At 42.7% G+C, this 12,322-nt stretch overlaps 1 protein-coding gene across 1 annotated transcript in view; it reads right to left on the bottom strand.

The window, feature by feature from the left end:
* The window catches only part of kto (mediator complex subunit kohtalo), a 110,291-nt gene that overhangs the window by 90,552 nt on the left and 7,417 nt on the right, over positions 1-12,322 (bottom strand). Inside the window, exons 6-12 of the mRNA XM_080286583.1 lie at positions 8,161-8,288; positions 6,992-7,245; positions 5,773-5,932; positions 3,977-4,128; positions 2,742-2,836; positions 1,005-1,138; positions 34-186 (exon numbers count right to left, since the gene is read on the bottom strand). Coding sequence (XP_080142709.1) covers positions 34-186; positions 1,005-1,138; positions 2,742-2,836; positions 3,977-4,128; positions 5,773-5,932; positions 6,992-7,245; positions 8,161-8,288 — 1,076 coding nt within the window. The remainder of the gene's footprint in view (positions 1-33; positions 187-1,004; positions 1,139-2,741; positions 2,837-3,976; positions 4,129-5,772; positions 5,933-6,991; positions 7,246-8,160; positions 8,289-12,322) is intronic.

The raw sequence follows: 12,322 nt of genomic DNA on the forward strand, positions 1-12,322 counted from the left end.
CAAAAAACCACAATATAGTACTGGGATACTTACTGAGACAGCCCACTCACACAGTGTTCGCACTATGGCCTCATCTCCTGTAATAACCACACTGTTACCACCACTGCTACTGCTGGTGCCCCCTACACTGCTGCTGCCTGGCCCAGTGTAACATGCACTACCACCACTGCTGTTACTGCTGGGGTTCTGTCAGAAGTGAGCAAGGAATGTCTGTAGCTGAGCATGAAGGTGATGTAAAAAATCTCTACATAAATTTCAGATCCACTGTAAACTAAAATAGCTCAGAATGCAGTATTCTGAAACACAAATCTGAAAGTTCATGTCATGCCCAACTAACACAGGGAGTGTCTGAAGAGAATGTTATCCAGGAATTCTCAAATGTCTGAAGAGACTGTTATCCAGGAATTCTCAAATGTCTGAAGAGACTGTTATCCAGGCATTCTCAGTGGTACATGCAATATTTAACCTTCAACTTGGAAAAGCTCCAAACCTTTAATGAACATAGTTTCCTTCACTTAAATAAATTCAGCAACCAGAATAAATTATCTATGAGGGTACCTGCCCATTTAAAGGGCTGAAATATGATATATAAGGAAAAGGCTTCCCTCAGCTGCCAGAATAAAATACTTGGGTACCTGTCATCCAAGAAATTACCAATATGCTGGGAATCGAACCCGGGACTCTCAGGTGAGAGCCAGGCAGCATACCACTACACCACGACCAGGTAAAAGTTAACTCACGTTGTCACAATCTTGTAACCAACGTCCCTCCGCCCCCACTGTGAGCATGAAGAGGATGAGTTAACCCCCTGGCACTCGGGCAAGTAGATGCTTTTAATCTATCCCAAACACTTACGGCAGTGTAGTGGTATGCTGCCTGGCTCTCACCTGAGAGTCCCGGGTTCGATTCCCGGCATATTGGTAATTTCTCTGATGATTTTTCCTGTGAAAAAAATACAGGTTCTCTCTTCATTGGGTACCTGTCCTTTACACAACTTTTCTCACCTCATTATTGGTATCCTTTGATGAACCAAAAATCTTGTTGTACAAGGTATCAAGTGAGTTATTAGAGTCAACACGATCAAAGCAATGACGATCAAGTGAATCCAGAGCACTTAGAACCTGGTTGATGGTGGATCCTGCAAAGAAGCATTGGTATTCCTCATTTAACATGTTTTCATTTGGTATGTTTTGCACTACAAAACTGTTCAAAAACATAGGAACAATGTACACAAGGCATGCCAATGTTCATTACTAAGTGGTCAGGATATGCAGCAATGGGCTTATGTTAACACACGCATTTATTTCAAAATACTGTATAAGACATTTCTTTAAACACATACACATACACCCAATCATATCATATAACTTTTGATATCTCCAACTTTGAATGCAATTTCTGAAATGCATGAGAATTTTTCTTGGTAATACAGCCATCACTTACAGCAATTTCCACTTATCATGGCAGTTTTTTAAAACATTTACAGTGCTGTTGCTGTTCCTTAACCCTGGCCTGTCTAGTAATGCAGACCTGCTGACCACAGGTAAGGAACTGCCTCTATGGGAATATCCTGCAGGTACAGTATAGTAACTACACCCTGCAGAACCCGCACCCACTTGTGGTGGACAGCATCTCACCAGGGCTGAACCAGGGTTCCCTCCAAGTGATGCTCAGGGAAATGTGAGGGTTGGCTCCAGGGTGGACAATGCAACTATGCCACCCAGGATCACAGTGCGATCACATGTAGGCACCTCTTCAGCACCTATTAGATTTACAGTGTCTAGGCAAGAAACATAAGTCACTATCATCGTATAGTTGTATTCCCATCCAAAGACAGGACTGCACAAAAAACTAATCATCATCCTGACCCTTTTCTCCCACCTTAAGATGGGATGATGTAGGATTCACAAACAAGGAAAAAGAATAAGTGGGACAGCTACCAACAGAACACCAACAAAAAATGCTGCATATAATCCTGGCACCACCTCACAAGCCTAGCTCTCTGTACATAGTTTTTTGCACTAATTATTATGGCGCCCTTCTCAAATACCTAACAGACACTCACTTAATGTTTGAAAGTTCTTTCCCAACAACAATATTAACCTTTGAATCCAGGTAATGTTCTTTTCAGTTTATTCCTGCCACTACCATTTGCATTGGATGGTCTCTTGTATTAAAAACGTTTCTTCAGATATCTTTAATGTGTCCAATCTGTCAAGTCTGTCCTAAACTGAATGAAATAAGAGAAAGTAAGAGTTGCTGTTGCTGAGCAACATCAGTCCGCCTGGCCAAGTAGACCCATTGACTGCATGCAAGCAACTGCCCACCAGATAACATCTTGCCACAGTGTGGTGTGAGGAAGAGTATGGAGGTTTGGTTCCTGTATGGAAGCCACATTTGCATCTATTCACTCAGTTAATGGGCACCACAGTAGGCTCCATGTCACCCCATTATTTGGTTATGTGGTTACCACTCAGTTTTGTAAATGGTTTCCAGGGTTCCAGGAAACCATAAGACTTGTCATTCAACGGAGAGTCACCAGAAGTGGAAAGAAGGATAACAAAAACAATGGGAAAGATGGGAGAAACAGAAAAAGAATGGTAAAGGTGGAGGAAGAAAAGGCAGCACAACATCAAGCGCATGGATAATGGTAGCCATCACCACCAAGTGTGTGGATAATGGGAGCCACCACCACCACCACCACCATCACAAAAAAAATTGTGGGTTATGACATTTCAAACCTGCAACATTAACTGCATATTTATCCAGGGACCATCTGTTCTCAGCAGCACGGCTCCTCTGACGGATGTGTTCCTCCATCATACGTAACTGAACTCTGGAAGTAAAACAAGAGCACTATATGAGTGCTTGTTGCCTGGATCAACCAAAAGACTAGGAAGGAAGTAAGAGATGTACTGTAGTGATGTGGTGAATTAATTTTCCCAATTTCATATAACTCTTATGAACTAATCCCTCAGGCCAGCTGGCCTATGGGAACTCAGTAGTGTGGGAAAAAAAAAAAAAAAAATCTGCTTCTGCATTGTATGGCCTGTCTCAGGGAAAAAATATTCATAAAAACTGATGCAGTACTTTCACTGAAAATATTTAACTTCAGCCAAGCACTTAAATTACTCCAATGGAATTTATGACAATAATCAACCTTTGAAGGATTATTTGGGACAGACTGCAATTGTTTTACTTTTTTCAATAAAATAACAACAATCTCTAATCTCAGGGGCAGCAAATGAACTGGTCTATACAGCATCAAAGTTTATTTTTTATTTTATTCAATATACATATAAGCAGACTCCATAGGATCAAGGCTCATAATGCTATTCCACTCGATTTCATTCGAGAAAGACATCACACTGAGTACTGGCAAAGTCATGGTAACAGGTGACAGTATGTGAAAAATTCTCCAAACTACCTTCTAACTCATGCAATTTACAAAGCAACATATCTTTCTCTTCATGAGCACATACTATATGCTGCACCGTACCATTACCCTATTTTACTACACTATGTCTGAAATTAATCTCAGTAGGGTTGTGTGAAACCAGAGAAGTCAAATATGTTTGCATGATGCATGAGGTACCTATAGTTTCAAATGAAATAAGAAAAATTTACCAACAGAACCTGCATGAAATATGGATGTGTAAAAAGTGGTACTGGGCTGGTGTAAATGAAATAAAACATAAGACAACCAGCATGAAAGGTGGATGCATAGTTAGTGCCAACTGCGTAATGTGAAGTGAAATAAATGAAGTAACCTACAGTGAAAAAAAAAAACACAAGAAGGAAACTACCACAGCTTGTATGAAGTGCTGACTTGTACAGCCAATGGCAGAAGGGTTGTGTGAAATGAAACAAACCATCACAGCATGAATGAGAGAAATAAATATAGGTATTGGCAATGGAACAGTGTGGAATAAAACAACAGGTAAACCATGTCAGTCGGTACGAAGCACTGACCTACCTGACATGCTGGTTGTTGTAGCGAGGCGGCATGGGGAGATCCGAGGGTGGACAAGGCAGGAGATCAAGGGGAGAGCCAGTGAGCCAAGATGCAGCCTTTCCTTCACCAGCATTGTTCCACACCAGGGCAGTTGGGCAGTCTAGAGTGATGGCCTGGTAGGGGACAACAATAAATCAAAATAGGGAATCATAAAACATACTAACTGTAAAAAAAAAAAAAAAAAAAAAAAAAAAAGAGGGGGGGGGGAACTCACACAGACACAATAGACTGAGCACTGTCCATCTGTTAGTTACTGTATTGCCTATATTTACAGTTACTACCTTACATAGTGAATAAATTCCTGGATTATGGGAAGTCATTCAGCTTATACTTCACTGTAGCCACTTGTAAGGCAGCATTGCATCAAGTGTGAGTGTATGATGGGTATCCCTGTCTACAAAATACCAATAAGCCAATCTTTTATCTATCATCCAATTCTTTACATACAACCAGGATTCCAGAGGCCTGAATGATGAGTGAATGGAAGTGTGGCCCATTGAACTGGGCAAACTTGGACAGTCTTGACACTGCCAGGCCCATTGAATTGGGCAAACTTGGCCTGTCTGGACGCTGCTACTCCTCATCCTGTCCTTGGGTTGGAAAGGAGGTCTAGATGATGATGATGATGATGATGAATGAATTCTTTAATGCCCCATCAGAAGTGTGGGGATCCAGGGCTAAACTACTCAGTCCAAACTTTTCATGGAAGAATAAATGTCACTCATTTAAGTAAGTAATAAACCCCAAACACCCTATGGATTTAAACCCTTCATAGGTCACATCTGCCTAGAGCCTTAACCCACTAGACCACCAGATATGAATTTGTTGGTTATATTTTTATCATCTGCACTTTCACTTTTGATTACTTTTCTTTCCACTTTAGTGGCTCTACAGTGAGTGACAAGCATAATGGTTTTCTGTAAATCAGCAAACCATTTACAATGATCGTTAGTAACCAAATAACCAAATACTGGGGTGATGTGGTGCGTCCTAGGGTGTCCCTGTTAACTAGGTGGAGATGCAAATGTGCCATCCACCTAGGAACCAAACCTCCACACATTTCCCCATGTCTCCCTGTGGCAGGGCACTGTCTACTGCAGGGGAGCTGTCATATTCAAGCATGACAAGCCAATCACAGTGTTTCCCACCCATGTCTAGCAGCAAGCAGGTGCAATAGTCCACCCAGTTGTCCCTGCTACTACCACATTCACCTCGTGCTGAGAGGTCATTGTGCATTTTCAGCCTCGGAATCCCTTCCCATCCCGTGCCTACTTATCCACTGTCGTCAGTCAGAATCAGGTAAGAACCTTACAATACTGTTCATTACCATTAAATACATGCATTACATACTATTTTGAAAGGGTGTTAGTGTTTGCTAGTGACTAATTGGGTGTAAGTGAGGTGGTAGGATGGAATTTTGCCAAGAGGTTAGACTCATAAGCAGTTGTCCCAATAAGTTATGTTACTTCCAATTCATGGAATTTCTAAGTCACGGTAGGTATTAGGACTAAAATAACCGTGAATTACCCGAGCTGACTTTATGTCTTGTACTCCTGTTATTTCCTGACAATTTTGTTTACAGTACTATACATTAGGCTTCTTAAACTGGAGGGATTAGTTTTCATTAACCCATTCTTTACAATGGGACTTTCTAAAGTTGAATATAAATGACCAGTGGTACCAAGAAAGAAAAAAAGTAGAAAAAAATCACCCAATTTGAGAAGTTAAAGAGTGAAGCTTTATACAGTAGACTGTACCTGTATGAAACATGAGGTGGCAAGGACGACAGGACGGTGCTGATGGCAAGACAGCAGTTCCTGGAAGGTGGCTGCTAGAGGGTTGACGGGGGGTGGGGCAGAGGAGGGAGGAGGTGCTTGGTTGACACTTCCTCCACTCTGACCAACCATACCACTAAGTCTGCAATTGTATTTGCAATCATTCTCATTATTGTGAATCAATTAATTTATTTATTTACAGCCAGACACCTTAATGCCGGGATTATCTGTCTCATCTGTGTAGAGAAACACACCCTAATCCCTGAGGAAGTGGCAAAAACAAAGGGTTTCCAAGTCACCCTGTTATTTGTCAGTATGCTGTCCTCCCTCCATCTCCTAGCACCCTCATTCATATACCAGTACCTCCTTAACCCATCCCTCCACCTCATCCTGTCTCTCCCTCACACTCTGCCTCACTCATGTACATTCTAATGGTCAATCTCTCATTCTCCATTCTCTTCACATGGCTATCATCATCCCAACCCTTGCTCCTGAATGAAAGAATATACGTGTAATGGCTTTGACGATTTCAGTACCAGAGGCATCCCCTTTGCCAAGAATGATCATATATGTCTAGTATGATTTAAATTAATGAAATATTCATACTACAAGGATTAATGAACACCGTTTCAAACCCATTCACTGAGAAAAATCTCCCTAAGTTCTATAACTCATCCATTATAGGCAAGATGCTCACGTAGTGCCACTTAGGGATGAGGGAGGCTGGTCACTCTCATCTTAAATGTCAGGACCAACTGCCTAGCCCCGGGCTCCTACGCTCCTCATGGGGCAACATAGGATTGGATGATGGATGGATGGATGGATCAAGATAATGAATCCATCCATCATCCAATCCAGTACTGCCCCAATAGGAGCAGTCTGGGTCTATGCTACTCGGTTCAAACACTGAAAGTAACAGTAACCAGATGCTTACACATGATAAGCATTATGCAAATAATAATCTCCACTCATCCCTTGGAAGTGGACCTTCATCGGTCACATCCAGTTGAACTGCCTTCACGAATTAAGCTACCATTCATTTAAAAAACTGCATGAGGGGAACAGGGTTAATGTATTACATAAGTATACAGCATGAAGGTACACCACTGATTTAAAGGGTGTACTGAAGACCTGTCCCATAATGGGGAATGTACCTAAGTGTGACAGGATAAAGATTTTTTAGCAACAGCAAAATACCTACCCGTTGCTTGTTTGGTTGACTGGGGACTGAGGGCGAGGAGATGCGTATCCTGAGTCGTGGCATAACTGGGCCAGCTTCGCAGCAGAATAATGTGCCAGTTTACGAGACAGGTACTCTGACTGTGTTATCTCGTCCAGGTACTGAAGTGGCAGAGGTAACACAACTCTCAAGACAGCATCTTGCTCTGCCCCACGCCATCGCACAACAGCCTCTACAACCCACTCCAGTAGCTCCTGTCTGTCCAACAACCCTTCCTGCAAGTGTTGATATACTGTATTCTGTTGTATGCAGTATCATCAGTATTATTCAAACCCCAATTCCCTTCTAGGAGATGGAGTGATGTAGGATCCAGAAATAAGGAAAGTGATGACATAAAAACCACTACTCTAACCAGTGAAATAGGTCACATAATCATACTTAATTGTTCAAAATTTATTCAATCTCAGAAGTAAAATCATATACACGACATCTTTTTTCGCTATGGACTAACTTTAAATACATCAGTGGAAGTATTACTTCATCAACTATCAAGTCAAAAAGAGGTTGCCAAACCTCCGTCACATTATCAAGTAATAGTCTCTGTGACTCAGACTTTGCCCTGTATACCTCTCTTCTAGCCCTCCACTTGGCAGCCAAATATTTCTCTTTGCTACCACCCTTCTTCCATTCCCAGAAAAGCCTTCTTTTCTCCTTCACTGCAACTTCTACACCCTCATCCTAACTCATCCCTGGGTGACATTACATGAGCAGTAAACCCCAACCACCCCTTGCTTATAAACCTGCATTGGCTCAATCCAACTGGAGCATCTTTGCTGTCCACTACACCACCAGGTGCCATAATTTGGTTATATGGTTGCCACCCAGTGCAGTAAATGGTTTCCTGGGTACAGGAAACCATTTAGCTTGTCACTCAGTGTAGAGTCACCCATACACAGAAGGAAGAGGAAAGCATGAAAGGAGGAAATACAGAAGAGAAAGGATGGAAAGAAGGATGAAAGGGAGGAAAAGGCAGGCACCCGAAAGCAGCACTACACTGAGTGAGTGGATTCAATTTTATATTTATAAATGCAGCAGTGACATTAAACTGAAAAATCTTTCTAACAATGAAACACCGTATTACATAATGTGACTACACTTATGACAAATTAATCAACACATACATCACCAACCTGATACATAAAGTGTGCCAGTTGTAGACAATAATTCCAGTTGCGTAGAACATGAGTCAACTGAGCAGCGGTTGTCTGGCACCCACTGCCACTGCCTCCACTGTTGCTGCTGCCAGATCCTGATAAACCTGCACCAAAGTATTACGCAATTGGTCAATTAATTAATTTGCCATCATCATTATCAGCAGCAGCAGCATCTTGATCTCTTATTCTCCCCTATGGATGGAGTGAGGTATGATCCAACAAGCAAGAAGGGGAAAAGAAATGTCCATCCATCCATCATCCAATCCTACCTTGCCCCATGAGGAGCATAGAAGCCCGGGGCTAGGCATGTTGGTCTTGACCTTTAAGATGAGAGTGACCAGCCTCACTCATCCCTGAGTGGCATTATGTGAGCAATAACCCCAATCACCCCTTGGATATATACCTTCACCAGCTCAATCCGATTGGAGCGCCGCAATTACCCACTAAACCACCAGGTGCCATAATTTGGTTACATGGTTACCACCCAGAGCAGTAAATGGTTTCTTGGTGTACAGGAAACCATTTGGTTGTCACTCAGTGTAGAGTCACCCATAGACAAAAGAAGAGGAAAGAATGAAGGAAAGACAAAAGTGGGAGTGTAAAGTCACCTGCAGGCAGAAGGACGAGGAAAGAATGAAGTAAAGAAAGACAGAAGAGGAAGAAATGAAAAGAGAGAGGAGAGTAATGGGCAGACACCCAAGAGCAGCACTACACTGAGTGAGTGGATGGTGAGTGCCCCCACCTACCACCAATATACAGGAAAAAAAAATCCATATTACCCTTTTAAAGATGTAGAGTCCTGAGGCTAGGCTACCATAGTACAGTACATTTAAGTGTAAATGACCAGTCTACTTACCTTGATGGCATTACGTGATAAAAGAAATCTCCAGTCACCTATTGGGGACTGAACCTATGCAAGACCATTACCTGACTGAGGCATTCTAACCACTCAATTGTCATAATCATAATTCAAGATACCTTTACTAGTAGTCTGTCCACAGTTCCTGACTTTATATATGGGTTTTACTTGCCCATGTAGAGTGCAACTCTCATGTGTGGGGAGGCTCACCACTCACAGCTCTTAACACGGTGAAGTAAAAGGCTTTTTATCTCATTAACTCTCCTCCTCTTACTGGCTCCCTTCAACCTCTTTCTCTTCACTGCACTGTTGCATCTTTATCTCTTTTCTATCATTACTTAAATGGTCACTGCTTCTCAGAAAAGTCTGCTTGTATCACTCCACCACTACAGTGGATGCAAAACACCTATCTAGCAACAAACTCTCCTCCCTTTTCTGCCAAACTCTCTAATGCAAGAGTTAACCATTATTCCCATTCCTTCATGTATGCAATGGGTCAACTCTGGAACAGTCTCCTTATGTCTGTATTTCTCACTGCCTATAATCTCCTGTTTTTCAAGAGCAGTGTGTCCAGGCATCTCGAATTGAACAGATCTTGAATTTGACTCTGTTAACTTGTTTTTGTTTTTTCTTGAAGGGAGCAATAAGGTTCCTGGCTTTGGTTCCTTCTTCCTTACATAAAAAAAAAAAAAACTTTAGTCTGGCTAGATTTCCATCACTCTGCAGCTTACTTAACTTATCTTAACGGGAGAATAAGAAAATGCATGTACTACAGCTTTTCATCCTAATTAAAACACTTTATTGTTAGAGCCAACACATTTTGGTGTTAATCTCTTGCTACAGCTCAATAACGGGACAAAACAAACCTATGGCTGCACATCCTTTTCACAATACTTCTCTGTGACTTGAACAATATTCTAGTGTTAATTTCTTGTTATGAGTCAACATTCAAGATGGAGAAATGGCAATTCTTTGGCTAAGTTTTAGTGAAGTGTATAGTTCTGTACTCCAACACTGAAAAAGACTGATACAATACTTCATGTAATGTAGCTACAATACTTTCAGAAGTAAGCTGTATCACAAAAATGATGTTCTTTGTATCATATTGTTTAAAAAGGCTCCAACATGTTTTCAAGTGTCGACTTTGGTCACCTAATGGTGGCTCTCCATGCTGCTCGATCTCTGACAGCCTCCCTATTCAGTCCCTTACCTCTGAGGTCACACTCTATGACCTCATCCCAGATCTCTTTCTGTCTGTTTCTCCCAACCCTACCCCCAACATTCACATTTCTTACTTCCCATATAGATACTGTACTTTTTTTCTAATTTTGTTATTGTGGCCCCTGGCTCATTTGCATGCGAACCTGGTGGGCTGCAGGCAACTGGCCACTTCAGCCAGGCACTTCTGAAGAAAGCTTGGCATGGAGGTGTGGTTGGTTAGGGTGGTTATGGCCATGTATGTGGGTGCTCACACCCAGGTAAGAGTGAATGGAGATTTGAGTGATGAGTTTTCCGTGAATGTTGGTGTGCATCAGGGGTCAGTCTTGAGTCCCATGTTGTTTATCATGGTACTTGAAGCCCTTTCACGTGACTTTAGAAACGGTCTCCCGTGGGAGTTGTATGCTGATGATTTGGTGTTGATTGCAGAGAATGAATGGGAGGCGGAGGAAAGGTTTAGGAAGTGGAGAGACGGTATGGGGCAAAAGGGTTTAAGGGTAAATGCAGATAAAACAAAAGTGATGATATCTAGGGTAGGTGGTGGTACTGTCAAAGACGAGGGAGAGTGGCCATGTGCAGTTTGCCACAAGGGCGTGGGAAGTAATTCCATCTTGTGCAGTGTGGGTGATAAATGGGTGCATAAGAGATGTAGTGGTATCAGAGGTAGACTGCGAGATAATGCTGATTTTATGCGTTCGGCGTGTCGGGGTAAGCAGGTGGAGATTGTCAGACCTGAAAGGATTGAACTTGCTGGTGAATCTCTTGAGTGTGTGGAAGAGTTTTGTTACTTGGGAGACATGTTGTGTGCTGGAGGTGGGGCTGGAGCTAGCTCTGTGGCTAGGGTGAGAAGTGGTTGGAAGAAGTTCAGGGAGCTCTTGCCTCTCCAGACATTTGAGAGGACTCTCCCTACGTGCTAAGGGGTCTTTGTATACAGAATGTGTTAGGAGTGTAATGCTGTATGGTAGTGAGACCTGGGCAGTGAAGGAGGAAGATATTCGCCAGCTCAGATGTACAGAAATGACAATGATTAGGTGGATGTGCAGTGCGTCCCTACGTCCAAGGCCTGGAGGGGCTGGGTTTATGATGGAAGAGTTGAGAGGTAGGATGGGACTGGAGTGTATTGGTGTTGTGATGAGAAGAGGTAGATTGAGGTGGTTTGGACATGTGGAGAGGATGGGGGATGATAACTGGGTGAGGAAGGTGAGAAGTGTTAATATTGAGGGTGGGATTATGAGGGGTAGACCAAGAAAGACATGGGACGAGGTCATTAGGTGTGACCTTAGGGTTAAGGGACTGAACAGAGAGGCTGCAATGGTTCATGCAGCGTGGAGAGCCGCCATTAGGTGACCAAGGCCAACATGTGCAAGCATGTTGGAGCCTTTAAAAACGAAACGAAACAAAATGAAACGTTATGCTGAAAGTCTGTCAGTGCTGAGACAGCAACAAACAAGAGATAAGCGTGTTGTGGTGCAAGGGGCTGTATTACTATGAGGGCATAGAAGATTGTTGGCAAGTTGTATTTCTGTTGGTACTGAAGTACAGAAAGGTGATGGTCCCACTGTATACTGGCTTAGTGACTTTATGTCTCTCTGGGATGGGGTTCATGAAGGATATGGTTTGGCTGGAGGTTCTGGATGATCGTGGTGACTTTATGTTCATGCAATGTATATGACTATGAAGAGTAGTGTTGGGCAGGGGAGGCAGGGTGCTGCCAGAGCATTCTGAGTTGTTGCTGAGTAACCCTGGTTTTCTGGCCAAGGAGACCCATCAACTGCAGGCAAGCAACCGTCCCTGCAGAGCCATCCCGTGTAGAGAACCAATGCTTTCTGTCAGACAGTGCCTCGCCAAAGTGAGCTGCAGGGGAGAGTGTGGAGATTTAGTTTCCAGATGGATTCCACATTTGTATCTCTTCACCCATTTAACAGGGGCATCGTACTAGGCTTCACATTACCTGGTTACTTGGTCATGTGGTTATCAGCCAGCACTGTAAATAGTTTCCTGGGTTACAAGAAATCACAAGACTTGTCACTCAGTGTAGAGCCACTTGAAGTGAAAAGACCA

Source organism: Coenobita brevimanus, chromosome 112 (genome assembly GCF_032717465.1).
Source record: "Coenobita brevimanus isolate Jiangsu-jjx chromosome 112, ASM3271746v2, whole genome shotgun sequence".
In the NCBI taxonomy this organism is placed as follows: Eukaryota; Metazoa; Arthropoda; class Malacostraca; order Decapoda; family Coenobitidae; genus Coenobita; species Coenobita brevimanus.